The sequence below is a fragment of the Leptodactylus fuscus genome, chromosome 9 (assembly GCF_031893055.1).
Source record: "Leptodactylus fuscus isolate aLepFus1 chromosome 9, aLepFus1.hap2, whole genome shotgun sequence".
NCBI lineage: Eukaryota > Metazoa > Chordata > Amphibia > Anura > Leptodactylidae > Leptodactylus > Leptodactylus fuscus.
In genome coordinates, this window is record NC_134273.1 from 20,281,403 (window position 1) to 20,299,463 (window position 18,061).

General features: G+C 41.6%; 1 protein-coding gene across 4 annotated transcripts; it reads left to right on the plus strand.

The window, feature by feature from the left end:
• Positions 1–1,005: 1,005 nt before the first annotated feature.
• FUBP1 (far upstream element binding protein 1) lies at positions 1,006–16,410 on the plus strand. Of its 4 annotated transcripts, none has more exons than XM_075287050.1 (21): positions 1,006–1,192; positions 4,345–4,474; positions 4,833–4,871; positions 4,956–4,995; positions 5,772–5,821; positions 5,936–6,007; positions 7,175–7,232; positions 7,314–7,473; positions 7,555–7,653; positions 7,915–8,016; positions 9,630–9,732; positions 9,806–9,906; positions 10,480–10,621; positions 10,994–11,154; positions 11,260–11,414; positions 11,505–11,584; positions 13,427–13,555; positions 13,922–13,996; positions 14,134–14,193; positions 15,462–15,607; positions 15,899–16,410. In XM_075287050.1, exons 1-21 carry the CDS (start codon positions 1,100–1,102, stop codon positions 15,905–15,907), a joined length of 2,004 nt encoding a protein of 667 aa, XP_075143151.1. In that variant the 5' UTR covers positions 1,006–1,099; the 3' UTR covers positions 15,908–16,410. The 4 variants fall into 4 exon arrangements, with proteins under 4 accessions (XP_075143151.1, XP_075143152.1, XP_075143153.1 ...); XM_075287051.1 differs by having other exon boundaries at positions 4,345–4,438; XM_075287052.1 differs by lacking the exon at positions 13,427–13,555.
• The last annotated feature ends 1,651 nt before the right edge of the window (positions 16,411–18,061 follow it).

An 18,061-nucleotide genomic window follows, 5' to 3' on the forward strand; every position in this document is an offset into this window, starting at 1 on the left:
TGTGCTTTCACTGCTCTCCACTTGCAAATGCGTTTGGTACTCCCTGAACAGATTACCAAACGCAGAGTGAACCAAGGTTCAGAGCAAGTCAGGTTTTTTGGTGGCTAGGATAAATGGCTGTACAATGCAAGTTGCAAAAAAGTTAATAAGGCCTTAGGCTCACACTTGTGCTAGGCTCTCTATCAATCTGGTCCATCCAGGGGTCCTGAATGATGTAGGGCCCGTTTGCAAAAACAGAGGTTCCCTGCAAACATCATAGACTATAATGGGGTCCCCCGGGTTTCTGCTATTTTTAGACTGAAACCGTGCAGGACTCTCTGTCCGCTGATTTTTGAGAGTCTGTGGTGAAGTCTCTTACACAAATGTGAACCTAGCCTTAGCGTGATGGATTGGTTGTTAAACTATATAACATTTTTTAAGTTTTTTAATTTTTTTTTTTATTGTGGTAAAACATAATCCACACGATATAAGTATGGCATATACTATATACACTATATAAGTATGGTATTGTTGTAATGGCGGTATAATGTCCAAAAGAAAGCCTCTAAATTAATGACAGAATTGGGATTATTTATAGGACATTAATCGTAATTAAAAAAAAATACAACTCGCCATGCACAAGAACAAGCCGTCCTATGGCGATGTTGACAAAACGATAAAAAAAAGTGTGCCTCTTGTGTGGTGGGGTGTTGGAGGGTAAATGTTAGTCAGGCCTCACTGTATATAGCTATATGCCTGTATATATCTATATACAGACGAGGTTCATGTGATTAGATGACTTTAACGTTAAACCGAATGTAGTTTTTAGCAAACAATGCATCTTTATTAGTATTTCTACACACACGCACGCCAAGCGCCGCCATCTTCCCTCCCCAAAGCCCGCCAAAACCATTCCTGTCAGGAAGTGGCGCGGTCACGTGACTTTTCGTCCGCCGTCGCGAGATTTCCTCAGCCAGCCGTGGGAGGATTCTCCCCCGGCTCTCGCGAGATCTGACGTCGCGGGGTTACGAGCGAGGACTCTGGGCGCCATCTTCTCTCTGCCCTCACACACGGCGCGGCGACTCACACACGGATCACCAAGGCTGCGAGCTGCGCTGATATGGCAGACTATTCTACCGTACCACCACCCAACTCGGGCTCCGGCGGGGCCGTCAATGACGCCTTTAAGGACGCGCTACAGAGAGCGAGACAGGTGAGCGCGGGACTGGGAGCGAGGGCGAGCGGAGACGGGAAGAGGCCCGGGCCAGGCCGCAAGGGTGAAAGCAGGCCGCCATAGGAGTAGTGTGTGGGCCGTGCCTGCTCCATGCTGTATCGGGGGGAGGGGAGACCTGTGCCTACACACATATAATATATAATTAATATAATGTGTGTATATATATATATATATATATATGTGTGTGTGTATATATATATATATATATATATATACACACACACACATTCTGTGAGGTGACTATATCCAGATACAGTAATGTACGTGTAATAGATGGGGCCTGTTTACTCATCCTTTTGCAGACAAAAACCTATAGTGCAATACTTAAAATAATATAGTTATAATATACAATTTTATTTTTGTATACACTTGAGTATAAGCCGAATTTTTGAGCACAGTTTTTGTGCTGAAAAAGCTCCCCTCGGCTTATACTTAAGTCAAGAATTTTTTTTTTTTATTTTTTCTTGGGGGGGAGGGGGGGTCTATGACCAGCCGCAGTGGTAATGTATAGAATCTCCCATAAAATATTGAAGGAAAAAAAGCTTTAAAAATATATAAATAAAAGTTGTAAATCCCTCCTTTCCCTAGAATATATATAAAGGTAGAAAATGACTGAAACACATAAGGTATCCCTGTGTCTGACAGTGCCCGGTCTACTGAATATAGGGGATCTGCAGTGCTCCTGTTCCATCGGGAAGGGGTTAACAGATCCCCCTATATTCAGCCAGGCTGAATTCCAAGTGGGGGAGAAAAAAAAAAAACAGTCCTCAAGCTCGGGGAAGGGGCAGACAGACAACCAAAACACCCCCTCCCCTTCCCCAGCACCTACTGTACCTAAAAACCATTTTAATTTTTTAAATTTTCCAGTAGCTGCTGCATTCCACCCCCCAGGCTTATACTCGAGTCAATATGTTTCCCAGTTTTTTGTGGTAAAATTAAGGGGGGGTCGGCTTATACTCTAGTATATACGGGTATGTGTATATATTTTCTTTTAATATTTTTTATATGTATAGTGTGAATTTTCTGGAGCACGTGTGCTTATGTGATCCCTTTGTCTCTTGGCTGAGGGACAAGGCATCACGTCATCACTATGGTGGGGTTATAGTGTAAAGGTTTTCCTGAATTTTATTAAGACTTGATACTCCCCATATACAAGGTCTCCAGGAAACCTTTTTCTTTTTCTAAACCTCTCTGGGCCTTTAGATACCACGCCTGGGTCATGTGATGGGCGGTTTTGCTTCCTTTCCCCCACTATTTACTTGTAGTATGGGGGCCTTCACTAAAGTATTGTTTCCTCTATAGTACTTACCTGTGAATGAGAGGATTTGGAGCGCAACCTAGGGTGAATACTTGCTCCATCATCTAAAAACCTTTGGACCAAGCAAGTTTTAAGACACCCCCCCCCCCCCCCCCTAGACAACCCCTTTAAGGCTAAAGGTCCACGTTGGGGAAACGCAGCTTTTTTTGTTGCAGATTTTGCTGCGTTTTTTCGAGCCAAAGGCAGGAGTAGATTGAGCAGAGCATAGAATTATAAGAACTACCTACATGTTTCCCGTTCCTTTTGTAGCCATTTTTGGCATTGGCTCAAAAAACCCCATCAAAATCTGCAACAAAAAAAAAGCTGCGTTTCCGCAATGTGGGGCTTTAGCCTAAACCTTGAGGGACTCCCAGTGTTTGGAACTTGGGCCTACAGTTTTGGAGTTCCAGTTGCTATTCCTGTTATCTATTTCATGCTGACGTTGGTATTCAGAGGAATAAGTGACAGGAAATCCCAAATCCTCCATGTCCGCTATGTTCTCTACAAATGTACTGCAGAAACACTAAAGGGCACATCTTATTAAATGGCATTTAGTGACAGTTTTTGTTGCTTGTTCAATTCTTCTGCCGCCTTTATACTGTCTGCGAAGAGCACGTTGTGGGTAGGGCCATCTGCCATTGTAGATTTGCTATAGTTTATGCCAGGTTTTTGGCGTAAATGATGCCTGAAATCTCTGCCAGCTATGAGCTGGTGTAGGTGTACTATGCTGCCTTGTAGATCTGGCGAATCTTCCAGCGGTGCAAGATTAACCCCTACTCTGCTAATCCAGCCCAGAGGTCCATGTATGATTTTTAATGAGCCATGCACATACAAACTGGTCCTTTAACATGATGGTTGTATGTCTGTGAAACTATAACGTGCAATAGACAATAGGCATCACTGGAAATATCCGCTATAAATATCCCACCACCCCCCTCCCCAGTAAGCTCACTGGACCTCTGCTCAGAATGTGGGGTCCGATTTCTAGTGAGGCTTTGTTCTTAGTTTCAGTGCGCCAACTCCAACACCACCTGTCGTACCTCTTCTCTGTCGGGTCTGCCGTGGCAAAAATGCTGCAAGTAAACAGTACATGGAACAGGGGGGGGGGGGGGCAGATGTGCTTTGTTGCAGGCTGCATTAGCATTATGCTGAAAATCACTTGTCCTCTGCAACCTATTTGAAACGTCAGAACGTTTTTGTCTGGGTTTCCCTTTATGTAGTGCATGCCCCTGTATTACAAGAATAGGAATAGCGCCATGAAATGTCCTAGAAAGTTAGCACTGTATGAAGTGAATGCTTATATACAGTTGTTTGATCATCGATATCACTATGGGATTGTAAAGGATTTTGGTTTGAACCATCCTTTTCATGGGGTCCTTGACAATAAATAGCTCGGTGTCCCTCAGTGACCAGTTGAAATCCTTCTTTTTCCATTGCTTCGTACCAAGTCAACTCAATGTAGCTTTCAACTGCGGAAAGTACCCGCTTCATGTAGCTGTTATCTGTAGTGATGACCAGTCATCCTATTGGGCCAATTTATCTCACTGGCTGCTAAAAAGGTTACTCCGTATTAGTTACTTAATTTCCCTTTTGCAGTACAAGAACAATTAGTGTTCAGTTTCCCCCCCACCACCACAGGAAAAGGGAAGTCTTACTCAGTGCTATACAAATCAATAGGCTGTCTGTTTAATGGCGGGCAGGCTCGGTCCACCAGAGTAAGAGGTGCTCTTTGTGGCAGAAGTGAGGGCTATTGACTCAGAATAAAAAATGTTCACTTTGGGAAACACGTTTTCATGTACAACGTCTTTAACCGCCTTCTGTTTCCCCCCCACAGATTGCTGCAAAAATTGGCGGTGATGCTGGGCCACCAGCAGTTAACACCAATGATTATGGCTTTGCCGGGCAAAAGAGGCCACTAGATGACGGAGGTGCGTTTGTAGATGAGGAACTTGCTTCATATTCACGTAGGTTAATACAATGGGTTGGTACAAAGGAAGTCTTTGGTACTGTATTTGATTTCTTTCAATCTCACCTGATGTATATAGACTTCCTGCTCACTTTCTTGTCTGTGCTGTTATTTCTTCTCACTGATGTCCTGAGGTCTTCATATACGAATGCTTTCATGTATGGAGTGTTTTTTTTCATCTTATATTGTGTTGTATTATGTTTTGAATCTTGGTGTAAAAAAAAAAGTTTCTAAAGCTGATATTAACGCTGAACTTCTTGTTGTACGGTATATTGCCTGTCTTGTATATTTTAAAGACCTGTTTTTCTCCCATTTTGTTGCCAATTTAATAAGAGAAAATTGTATCCCTTGTTTAGATCAACCAGAAGCAAAGAAAGTTGCTCCTACTAATGACTGTAAGTAGTAAATGTCTGCAGGTAAAGAGGAATTAGTATTTATTTAATGATTCATCTAATAAAAACTTTCCCCTTTCTTTAAAGCGTTCCAACCATCGATGCCACCCATGCACCAGCAACAGAGGTGAGTTGTATGACCCTGCAGGTTATTCTCAAATAAACGTATGGGATTGTAGGGTTATAGATTGGACTGATGTCTTCATCCAACCTCATCTACTATGTAACTTTGTAAATGCTTCTGCATGTGAAGAGATTCAAGTTGTATACCGTAGTATGATGATCAAATCATTTCAGCTTCCCATGACAAAAGAAAGCTCTTTTTTTGACAATAGAACATAGTAACTCATCTGTGATTTAAAAGGGTTTTCAGAACCTTTTTAATTGATGACGTACCCTGAGACCCTCAATCCCTCCTTATGCATCATCTGGTTGAAGCTGTAACAGCGCTCCCTTAGCGCTGCTTCGTCTACAAGCCATATCCCATTCATTGGGCTCATCTTGGTGAGTGTGCTGAGTTTTAATACCAAGCACAATCACCATACCAATGTACAACACTGCGCTTGGTAAGAGGTCGCAGCCTTATAAACATCTTATTAGCCGGGAGCCTGGAGGTCAGACCTCTGCTGATCTTTAATTGATGGCCTATCCTTAGAATGGGTAATCAATTATAAATGCCGGAAACCTCTTTGAGGGGCAGGTTCACATCTGCGCCCCGGTCTCCGCTTTCAGGTTTCTGTCTACTGCCGACAGGAGACGGAAATCGGCAGTCACCTTTCACACCCTTTCATTTGAATGAAACCCACAAAGACCGGGCGCAGGTGTGAACCTGCCCTAAGACATTTTAAAGTTTTTAATTATTTTTGGTGGCAGGTTTTTAAAATCTGTTTGGTTTTTTTTCAGGGCTGTTTTAACAGAAGAGTACAAGGTTCCAGATGGAATGGTTGGATTCAGTAAGTAGGCTATAATGTCATTCTTTGCTTTAAGGGTTTGTGTGGCCTACATAGTTTTCACAAAGCTACGACTTCCCCCTCCCCCCTGATGATGTGTTTTTTTCCTCTTTTTAGTAATTGGCAGAGGTGGTGAACAGATATCACGCATTCAGCAAGAATCTGGTTGCAAGATTCAAATAGCTCCAGGTAAGTTTATTTCTTCAGAACTCTTCAAAACCGGTTAGTGCTTTAGGTGAAGCCTTTTCCTAGAGTCTTGATGCTTTTTCATGAGAAAACACTCCTATTAAGTTGGATACTATTAAAAATAGAGGCGGCTGCAAATTATCATCTAGGATTAGGGAACTGTAAATGGCTTTACGCCCAGAATTGCTTTAGGATAGAAATTTTTCTTGCATGAAACCAAATGACAAGAAATAAGCAGCGGGAAGAGAAAAGGCCGAGGCACTTGCAAGGAAATATACAACTCCTTAGTGCTTGAAAGTTTGGTGCGTGTTTATAAAAGTGTTGCTTTCTGTACAGCAGAGTAGCAGTTGCCCATAATAAATATACAGTTTTAGTCAGTGTGAAGGGACCTCTAATGCTTTGTGGTTACGTCCTGCTGAATAATCGCAGTGTTTTACAATACTTGCAAAATGGATGGGATTCATGCAAATCCCCCCTCCACTTTGTGGAAAAAAAATCGCAGCGCGGAAATGATGCAACTTCCAAAACCGGTGCGGTTTTCAAAATCGCTGCATGTCAATTATATCTACGGGAACACCGGCGGCTTCCCTGTTGATATAATGGTAACAAAGTCAGCGGAGGAAAACTTCATGAACTTTCTGTTCACAGCGCTGCGGGAAGAACCACAATGCGTTCACGTCGCGGTTGTACCCGCAGTGCTTTAGCGCTGCGTCTCCGGCCCGTGGGGCCGTAGCCTAAAGAAGACCTTTCATGTTCTCCGGCACATGTTTTATATATTGCCAGAAAGCCAATGGTTCATTGAATTCAGTGCACAGTCGTCTTTCCAGTTGTGTGCCCCGGGGCTGCAGATATCGGTGCCATTAGCTTTGGCACTGATATCTCCCCACTATCTGAAAGATGTTCCTGATAGTCTAGCTGGGCTGTGAGGAACACCCCCCGACAGCACTGGTCCATAGCCCTGTATATATAAAACCGCATGTGCAGGGCCTCTATTTTATTACTGCTACAACTCTGAGCATTATTACATTTCTAAACAGGTAATCTGTTTTCTGTGGTGTAATCAAATTTGATGTTTCCTATCTATTTAATATTTTTTACTTTTAGGTTTTACCCTATTCCTTATATTGCTTTGGCACATTAATAAATAGAACATTGTGTTTCCTATTTCAGATAGTGGTGGTATGCCAGACAGGTCCTGCATGTTAACAGGCACCCCTGATTCTGTTCAGTAAGTAAAATGCCTTCTGACTTATTATGTCCATTTCATTGAGAGTCTTAAAAGTAATGGTTTTATTTTCCCCCTTCAAAGAGCTGCAAAGAGATTACTAGATCAGATAGTGGAAAAGGGAAGGCCTACACCTTACCATCACGGAGACGGGCCAGGAAATACAGTTCAGGAGATCATGATTCCTGCCAGTAAGGCTGGTTTGGTTATTGGAAAAGGTGGCGAGACAATTAAGCAGTTGCAGGTACGCCGGTATACTGGTAGTCCATATTTTATTAGATGATTTTTAGACTTTGATTAACCTTTACTGTATAATTCATAACAGGAGCGTGCAGGGGTTAAAATGGTGATGATTCAGGATGGACCTCAAAACACAGGAGCAGACAAGCCATTGAGAATTACCGGGGATCCATACAAAGTACAGGTAAGAAACTGAAAATCTAAATCAACCTAGATCAGGGGTAGGGAGCGTACGGCTCTCCAGATGTTGCAAAACTACAACTCCCAGCATGTATGCTGTGCTCTGCTGTTCTCGGAACTCCCATGGAAGTGAATGGAGCATGTTGGGAGTTGTAGTTTCACAGCAGCTGGAGAGCCGAAGGTTCCCTACCCCTGAGCTAGATAATGTTTAACATGTGGATGCAGGTGTTAATGATTTTATTCATTTTTTTCTCCCTCTGTACAGCAAGCAAAAGATATGGTATTAGAATTAATACGTGATCAAGGAGGTTTCAGGGAAGCAAGAAATGAGTACGGTTCAAGAATAGGTGGCAATGAAGGAATAGATGTAAGTATGCTTTATATTTACTTCAGGGTAAAACATGAAGGAGGGATCTAAAGGAGTTGCGAGACATGTGTGATACAGTCTGACAGGTCACCCTGTTATTGACTTTTAGCCCCTGAACAAAATGGGTGCGGGTCTCTAAGGCAGCATATCGTAAGACGCTGGAAATTATGCTTTTGGCTAAGTCCACACATTACAAAAACACTGTTTTTGGCCTTTGTGGGGGAAAATTGGACTTTTACAGTCGCTGAAGTCAGTGTGATTTCACTTAATCTCATCCACACATTGCTAAAAAGAAAAAAAAAATTAAATTCTGTGAAAATGAAACATAATCTTACCTGTAGAGACTGGGTTTTTCCACCATAGACTTGTAGGAAGGTGAAAATGCAAGCGGCTTCTGCAATACTTTAACCCTTTCCCGACATCCGCCGTAATAGTACGGCGCATGTCGGGTTTTTAACTATGGCGGCCGTCATAGATGCCGGGTGTCTACTGTGTTACCCCAGACCGATCGGAGGCATTAACCTCTCCGGCCCTGTGGTCAAAGGCGCCATTTTCCTGGCGGCGCATGGGCTCTGCCATTTTGCCGGTAATCGCCGGCACCTGGAGCAAGCGCCAGGGCTGACGTCACGTTTCCATGACAGCCGGGAGCCTTGGCTTGTCTGCAGTGATTTCCTTTTGCAGGCTGGTCTATGCACCCTGCAAAAGAAATGATGATTTTTTTGCAATGCATTAGTAAATGCAAAAAAAAAAAAAAAGTAAAAAAAATATTTTTTTTTAAAAAGTATTAAAAATTGAACTCACCCCCCTTCCCTAGAACAGATATAAAAGTAGTTAAATACTGTGAAACACATACATGTTCGGTATCCCTGTGTCCGAAATCGCCCGTTCTACAAATCTATAAAAATATTTTTCCTGTTCGGTAAACGCTGCAGCGGGAAAAATAGTCAAAAGTGCCAAACCACCGTTTTTTCACTGTTTTAATTCTGATAAAAATTTTTTATTAAAAGTGATCAAAGCAATAGCATTTCCCAAAAATGGTAGAACTAAAAAGTACACCTGGTCCCGCAAAATAAGATGTCCTATGCATCCCTGTACGTGGTAGTATAAAAAAATTAGGGCTGTCAGAATATGGCGACTTTTAGAAAAAAAAAAAAAAAAGTAACAGTTTTGGATTTTTTTTTAAGGGGTTAAAATGTATTAAAACCATATAAATTTGGTATCCCTGGAATCGTACCGAAACACAGAATACAGGGGACATGTCATTTTGGCTGCACAGTGAACGCCGTAAAACCGAAGAACCTGTAAGAAAGCTGCAGAAATTCATTTTTTCTTCAAATTCACCCCAAATTCAAATTCACCCCATTCTGAATTTTTTCCAGTATACCAGTACATTATACAGAATAATTAATGGCGGCATCATGAAGAAAAATTTGTCCCGCAAAGATTAAGACCTCATATTGCTCTGGGAGCGGAGAAATAAAAAAGTTATGGAGTTTAGAAGGAGGGCAGTCAAAAACGAAAATCAAAAAATGCCATCGGCGGGAAGGGGTTAAATAATAAAAAAAAAATCACTAAATGTTTTACATTGGGTAATCGTTGCATATATCTTTCAGGTCCCAATACCGCGCTTTGCAGTAGGAATTGTAATAGGCAGAAACGGTGAAATGATCAAGAAAATCCAGAACGATGCTGGTGTTAGGATACAGTTTAAACCAGGTATGTGAATTTCTGGGCATTGATCGGGTTACTTGGCGTGTGCAGGTTTTCTAACAGACATTCACTGTTGCAGATGATGGATCAACTCCAGAAAGAATAGCACAGATAAGTGGTCCTCCGGACAGGTGTCAGCATGCAGCCGAGATCATAACAGACTTGCTACGAAGTGTTCAGGTTTGTCTTTTTCTTTTCCTTTTTATTTATATTTTTTGTTTTGGAACTATTTTAACAAGAAATGAAACTCGTTTCTGCAATATGAAAAAAGGCTCAGGTTGTGCATGCGAGACAAAAGTAAACATGTCAGAAGAAAAAGTAGCCTAGCTAGTAATCTGTTTGGGGAGTCCGCATGGGGACCCCAACAGAATACCGAACGCATTGGCAAGCGGTGAGCTTATGAGAGCACACAGACCCCATAGACTATCATGGGGTCCGTATGCTTTCCGCGTGGTGACAGAAAAGTACTTCATGATCTACTTTCATGTCTGCATGACTCATCTGGGCAGTACACGGACCCCTTTATAGTCTATGGAGTCCGTTTGCTTTCCACTTGTCAATTCGTTCGGTATCCCGTTCGGGGGTCCCCATGAGGACTCCCTGAACAGATTACCCAACACAGATGTGAACCAGGCATCACAGTTTTGTGTTGGCCATTGCTTAGACCTCTGCAGTTGGTATTTAAATGTTCAGTATTTGCAAATTGTCAGAATCAATCTAATTTACTTTGTGTTTCTTTTTGTATTACTTCAGTCTGGAAATGGTGGTGGTCCTGGTCCAGGAGGAAGGGGAAGGGGCAGAGGACAAGGAAACTGGAACATGGGCCCTCCAGGCGGACTTCAAGAATTCAATTTCTTTGTCCTGACAGTAAAAACTGGACTGATAATTGGAAAAGGTTTTGCTCTATTTTTAAATCTAATTTTTTTTTTTTTTTTAATTGACTTCTATAATGTTTTAGTGCCCCGTTAAAGAGCCTCTCCTTTACTACACTTCCTATTTTTGCAGACACAGCTACCCATGTAACATAGTTGCATTGTACCATGGAGTATAATTTCAGTAAGAAGAGACTTTATAGTGCCGGGGGTGTAATATAATGTTTATTGAAACTATACAGGGAGCTGCGGCAGCACTCGGACCCTTCCGCGTAGACTGTACAGCAAGAAATCTCTTCCTCGGTCTAGTTTTTTAGCCAGTGGCCTGTCCATGTCCTCTTTTTAAATTCTACTATAACATGGGTTTGATGTCATTTGTGCACTTTTTTTTACAGGTGGTGAAACTATTAAGAGCATAAGCCAACAGTCTGGAGCCAGGATAGAGCTGCAGAGGAACCCTCCGCCAAATTCCGACCCAAACATGAAGTTATTTACTATTCGTGGATCTCCACAGCAAATAGATTATGCAAGGCAACTTATTGAAGAGAAGATCGGGGTAAGTAAAATGCTAGAAGTGTTAACCAGACTGCAGGGGAAGATTGTAGAGTTTGTGATGAATAATGCGTTTGGGTGTTTGCTAAATCATCTTTTATTTTGTTAGGGTCCAGTAAATCCATTAGGTCCTCCAGTTCCTCATGGCCCTCCAGGTGGTGTCCCTGGACCCCATGGACCTCCAGGACCCCCTGGCCCTGGTGCACCAATGGGACCCTACAATCCTCCACCATACACCCCTGGCCCCCCAGGACCAGCACCACAGTAAGTACATTACCGTTTGGTGCTTCTAATAGATTCTGGTTCATGGATTTTGTGTATATTCACTTAGATTTGTTCTATTCCTTATCTCAGTGGTCCTCCTCAACCATACGCCCCTCAGGGCTGGGGAAATGCATACCCACACTGGCAGCAACCGGCTCCAGCAGATCCAAGTAAGTTGTGTCCAGTGATTGTATGTTCTCCCCATCCCCCCCTCCCCTTTCTATCGAACAGTAAATCTTGGGATGGACACAATACATTGTGTGTAAAATGACACAAATAGGTCTGTGCTTGACATGCACTAACTAGGATCCTCTGTGTTCGCTTAAGTTTGAGTTGTCTTTGGGGGCAGTGGTGGAAATATAATTTACTGCATGTGCTTCATTGCTGTGATCATGACTTTTTTTTTTTTTCTTTTTTTCCCTCCCCTTCTCCTGAGTGTCATGTGTGATCATAATGCTTCATTTGGTGGATACTGGCAGCTGTTGACATGTTTCTTAACATGCTTCAATGCCATCCATTTATGAGCATGGTTTTTGGTTGTTTTTTTTTTTTTTTTTTTTATTAAACACAACTTATTAGGTCCTCTCTCTATTGCTATAAGCCTTCCTTCTCTATCCATTGTTCTGATGCAGAGTTTCTGCAGTTCAGTGATAACCAACCTATTGAAGGTTACCAAGAAAATCATCTTTTAGATTTCCCCAACTTTTTTTTTTTCTTGTCCTGCCTATAAAAGTTGCAATAAATTTAGCGGTGCTTGTATACCAAAGGGAACTTTTAATTTCCAGAGCTGCCTTTGACAATTCTTGAATATCTGTTATGGTCAGGGCAGACCAGAGTAGAGGCCAATGTTGGATGGTGTGAGTAAAAAGTTACCGCTTTAGGCCAGGGGCCCCATGTAGCAAAAAACATGGCGTTTTACAGTCCTGCAGAAAAATACACTCAGTATGGAAATGTCGCTGGTTTCCCCATAGGCATAATGGAAGCAGAAAGCGCTCCAGGAAACAACAGGTTAAATTGCCGCCATGTTTTTTGTTTTTTTTCTGCAGCGCTTTTTTGCCGTGGCCCGCTACATGCAAAAGACCATGTGCATGTAGCTAGGCAGTGATTCATGGCATGGATGGCACATAGATGACATCTGGGTGTTGCCTGTGCCTCCACTGCCCCATTCTCAGCTGTCAAAGAGCTAAGGCCGTATTCACGGGCCCGGGATAACACAGGGGCGTTTGTATGTGGCCATAGAAATGAATGGGTAAGTGTGTAAGCCGTGCAAAAACACGGTTTGCACACAGTTGTGTGCATGGAGCCGAAGTAAGTTTTACTGTTTGTCTGTCCGTGACGGTTAAGACATTTAGGAAGGTGTCAGACTATGGAAAAACAGGATCATGGTTAGGGCTTCCGACTCCGCTCAGTTTTTATATCCGTAAATGTCTGAACTTTATTCAGATTAAAGCAGCATACTGTCTCATGAAGACCTCACGTTCTTATATTGCTGCAGTTTTATTTCCCGGCCAGCAGCTGTTGTATGCCTAGATCCAGTTTGCATCAGGGTTGTAATGTTGGGAGATGGGGGGGGGGGAAATAACTCCGGTTTGCAAACAAACTTATGTCTCTTAAAAATGATTGATATTGTATAATATATGCAGAATCTTTTGCATATTTACTTGCATAGGATTTCCATTGAAAGCTCCTTTTCGAAATTAAAGGCGCTTTAGTTCTTCTGTCTGACCCTGACTGTCAGCCATTTATAAAGGAGTCAGTGGTTTGGGCTATTTGCTCCACATCCCTGGTTCACACTGGATGCATTTACTTGCTGACCATTAAACGTACGGCTGAGCAGAAGCTGCTCTCCATTGTGGTATATAGTGAGGGTCGATGACCAGGATACCGGGGGCCCAGTTCTGACAAAATTACTTTAGCTTTACGTGGCTAGAGGGGTGGGTGGTTTGGCAAGTTTATGTAGACAGACTGCTATTCTTCGGTACACTATAAGAGTGTGATGTTTAATTTCTTAGGTAAAGCAGGAACAGACCCCAATTCTGCAGCTTGGGCAGCTTATTATGCTCACTATTACCAACAGCAAGCACCCCAACCACCTGCAGCTCCATCTGCTGGACCAACTACAAACCAAACTAATGGACAAGGTAGCAAAACCTCCTTAACTCCTCCTTTTTTTTTTTTTTTTTTTTTTTAATTTATTTTTTTTCCTCCTCCTAACTGGCCTTAGTGCGCTGAAGTCCTGTCCCGTCACACAAATCTCTCACTTAATTTCTACTGTCACAAGAATCTTTTAGTCTGAGCAATAACATTCCTGGTATAGGCATCCTAAGGATTGCCTAGGGATCGCCCCCTTTTTAGGTGGCATGTTGACCTTTTTGCACACACCTTACATGCTTTGCATGCACTCATGTGGGACCCTTAACTGCTCCTTTATTTTTTTTTTGATTTTTCACTCAAACGTTCTTGTTGTTTTTCCTGCAACTTATCTTGGTCTAATGCTTTTTATTTAGTCGATCCCCCAGCTGCCTCCCAGACCGGACAGGTGGACTACACAAAAGCTTGGGAAGAGTATTACAAAAAAATGGGTATGTGATAAGTGCGGCTACATGTCAGTTTGCAGTTATGTTGGAAGACTTGGTTCTGACATTTTATTCCTTAATCTAAAGTTTTATTGCTTTTAAACGTAAAAAAATAATTTTTTTCTTCCTTTAAATCTACTTAGGTCAACAAGCACCTCCACAAGATTACTCCAAAGCATGGGAAGAATATTATAAAAAGCAAGGCAAGTATATTGTACAACAAATGGCTTTTTGATACGGACACAATAGAATTAAAGAGATTCTGTCATTTAAAACATGTTAGCATGTAGGAGTAGCCTTTATAAAGTTATTCGCCTCTTACCTTAATCTTGAAGATCTGCCCCGTCATTTTTGAATTTTGCTTCATTGTGCTCTGAGCACAGCGTTGTCATCCTTTCTTCTGCTCCACCATTCTCCGCTTCTTACAGGAGACCACCCCAAAATGGCCAACGGAACTGCCGACTGCACGTATCCGTCGGCCAATTTGTGGTGGTTTTTTACACGCATGCCCCCTCTGCTTTCTGAGCATGATAAAGAAAAATTCAAAAACGGCAGCGTGGACCTTGAAGATAAAGGCGATAGATGTATAGCCCTTTTAGTTTAAGACTTATTTTTTTAATGATAGAGGACCTTTCATGGGTTTGGGCACAGGCAGTTCTATATACTGCTGGAAAGCCGACAGTGCGCTGAATTCAGCGCACTGTCGACTTTCCCGATCTGTGCCCCAGGTAAAGAGCTATCGGTGCCGGTACCGTAGTACTGCTCACAGTACTGGCCCATAGACGAGTACTATCAGGAGGGAAGAAGGACGTTCCTGACAGGCGTTCCTCCCCGCTCACACTGTACGGTGCGATAGGAACTGCTGTGGAGAAGGATGTTCCTGACAGACTGTCAAGAACGCCCTTCTGACTGTAAAGCGCGACGGTGCCGGGACTGATAGCTCTTTACCCGGGGCACAAATCAGGAAAATCGACACTGTGCTGAATTCGGCGCACTGTCGGCTTTCCAGCAGTATATAGAACTGCATGTGCTTAAAGTCATGAAATTTCCTCTTTAAGGGCTAGTTCACATGGGGCAAGTTGGCAGCGGATTTTAACGCGGAATCTGCCTCAAAATCCGCTGCTCCCATTGACTTCAATGGGAGCCGGTCGCTTCTTTTTTTCCCACTGGGTAGTAGCGGGGAAGAAAGCGAGCTGCCCTATTGTTCAGCGGTACGAGGCTCCGGTCCATTCATTTGGGCCTAATCCATCGTGGAATGCCGTGACAATGTGTACATGCACAACTAACCCATGTGAACTAGCCCTAATTGCTTGATGGTCATAAACTTGGGCTGGGTCTAAATCTGCACTGTCTGTCCAGTGTAAATCCATCTGAAATTTCCAGATGCAAAGTTCCGCAAACCCAGCTTTTTATACAGTCTTGTATGTAAAAATTCCATAAATCCATATTTATTTATTTTGGTAATTATCAGGACAAACGGTTCCAGCTGCAGGTGCTGCTCCCCCTGCTGGTCAAGCAGATTACAGTGCGGCCTGGGCAGAGTACTACAGACAGCAAGCTGCCTATTATGCTCAGACAAGTCCACAAGCGATGCCGCAGCACCCACCTGCACCACAGGTAGGAAGTTGAAAATAAATATATATCAGATTGTCTATCTATATATTTGGGGAAATCTATTCTACCCTTGCAAAAAAAAAATATATATCCTACTGTAAAGCTTTCCTGTTCAGCACAATGTTTGTGTGATGACATTTTCCCCTTTTCAGGGCAAATGAAAAACATTACAGGAAGCCGCCAACCATTTTTGTTAACCCCTTTCTCCTTAGGGTCTCTCCTGAGTTGGCTTCCTTTACCAAGGAATTTCTCGTTTAACACTTTGTGTATCTCTTATGTATTTCCTCTGCACAGGGCCAATAATGCGAAGTGGACAGTACAGTATTTGCTTCATTGTGTTGGGGAAAACCTTTGTTAAATGTTTGGATGCAGACGCCTTGATGAAGATCTTAATTGTTTTTTTTTTTTGTTTGGTTTAAAAAAAAAAAAAAATGTTTTTTGAAAAAAAAAATGTACATAAACTCTCACTACTGACGGATAGGAGGCTCTTTCTGTGTAGAAACGAAGACTTGGTTTGTTTTTAGTAATTTAGTGTAGATGTACACATTCCAGCAAATGTATTTGCAACTATTATGTGGTCAATGCTTTGTGATACAAATGTACTTTTTTCAATGTATACTTTATCACTTTTAAAACAACAAAAAACAAAAATTGCCTGTTTTGTGCTTTACAATAAATAATATGAAACCTCCTGTGTCGGTAAGTTGGATATATGTGAGTATTTAAATGCAATCCTGTTTTATGAATTCTTTGCAAAGGACAACCTGCATAGGAAAAGCCTGAATTTTTTTTTTTTTTTTTTTTTACAACAGAAAATGATTGTTCGCTCTGTTTTTTTTTTTTTTTTTTTTTTGACTTCTCAGTTTGTTTTATTATGACCTTAGACAGCATAACCTATATTTTTTGCCTCTGCTTGCATGTATATAACTTTATAGCAGACAGATTTGTGACCACTTGTTCAGACCTTTAAAGTTGTCTCTCCATACCAGTTTACATTTTATGCGCCTGTTTTGTTTTTTCTTGATTTTTGTTTTTTTCATAAATTGACTTATTTACTTACTGACTGTGTGCTGTTCTATTATTTTTTTTTTTATTTTATAACGTAGTAACCAGTTTTATAGAGTTCTTCCATATTCCTATGAAGCAATGAATCTCGAAATTGTGATTTTAGCACAGTACATTGAACTTTGGGGCTGCAGGCTTAGTGTAAATGTGTCTTCACTTGTTGCATTACTGTGTCCTATGGGTAGTCCAGTGCTTTTCTATCGAGTTAGCCATTGTTGTGTATAACAATAGCTCCTGTCGTGCTCCCTCTATACGCACTGTAAGTATTACACATGTTCTGTACTCATTTATATACAGTGCTGTATATTATATCCCACCACTGTGGCTATCTATTTTTTTGTAGGTAAGTATCTTATCTATATGTGGGATTAGCTTCAGAAGGAATGAACCTATTTGAGAATGTAAAACCTACTTAAGACCCTGTGCACACTGCCTTCAAGTCCTAGATTCTGCGTAGGCTGGGAAATGGCTAATGATGTATGTCATAGGGCTTCATCCACACCCTTGACGTGCATGAGTATTTTCCCTTGAACAGTTGTCTACTGTGAAAAAAATCAAAATAGTAATGAGCCCATGGGCAGCCATTTGTTATAGGGTGGCGTATGTCGAATATATACGTCACTCAAATATATAAGGCTGGAGCAGTGTGCACAGAGTTGTCTGGGGAAACTGTAACTGATAACCTAGCAGTAAGGCACCATGAATTATACTTGGAATATATATATAATTTTTGTTTTTGTTGGTCCATTGCATTGTCTGTTTTGACCTTTGCATTCGTAAAAAATGAAGAACTAGTTTATTTGGCAATGTATTCTCTATATAATTCTCTTTTTTGTTTTTACCTGCCTTTGACTTCTCCACTTCTGTCTATGAAACAGGTGGGGGGCATTGAATGACATTCTGCATGACATATTTTTGTCTTGATTAAAGTCACCCGTTTATTGCTATATACCGTTCAGATTCCGTTTCTGACCTTTACAATTGGAGGCTGTCTAATTCATTTCAGGTCAAAAATTTCTATATAGTTGGAAAGAGTTGAAATATTATTACATCAGTGCCTACCCTGATCCTTCCACCTTAGGTTCTGCTGCACAATATGTCAGGTAAGCACAACCTAAGGAAGCAAAACTCGCATTAACATGTTGTCCCATATGTAAGGTTTGTGCTTTTCTTTGCCAAAATCTGCTCCACCATAAAAAAAAAAAAAATGTCTATGGACTCACGTGTTATGTTTTTATTAGGGAGGTTTTGTTTTTTTTTATTTTCTGCAGACATTGTTTTACCTTGTAGCCCAAGCACGTCATGTTTTCTCGCTAGCTTTTCTCTATGCACTTGTGACGCTGACAATACACGATGGCAGACTTCTGGGTTTTTATAATAACTGTCGACTGA

Excerpts from the sequence above, each read along its gene's own strand:
- FUBP1 (XM_075287050.1), top strand. The coding sequence starts at position 1,100 with ATGGCAGACTATTCTACCGTACCACCACCCAACTCGGGCTCCGGCGGG. Across the intron at positions 7,233-7,313 it reads GGCACCCCTGATTCTGTTCA|AGCTGCAAAGAGATTACTAG; the intron begins GTAAGTAAAATG and ends CCCCCTTCAAAG. Across the intron at positions 14,194-15,461 it reads AGAATATTATAAAAAGCAAG|GACAAACGGTTCCAGCTGCA; the intron begins GCAAGTATATTG and ends GGTAATTATCAG.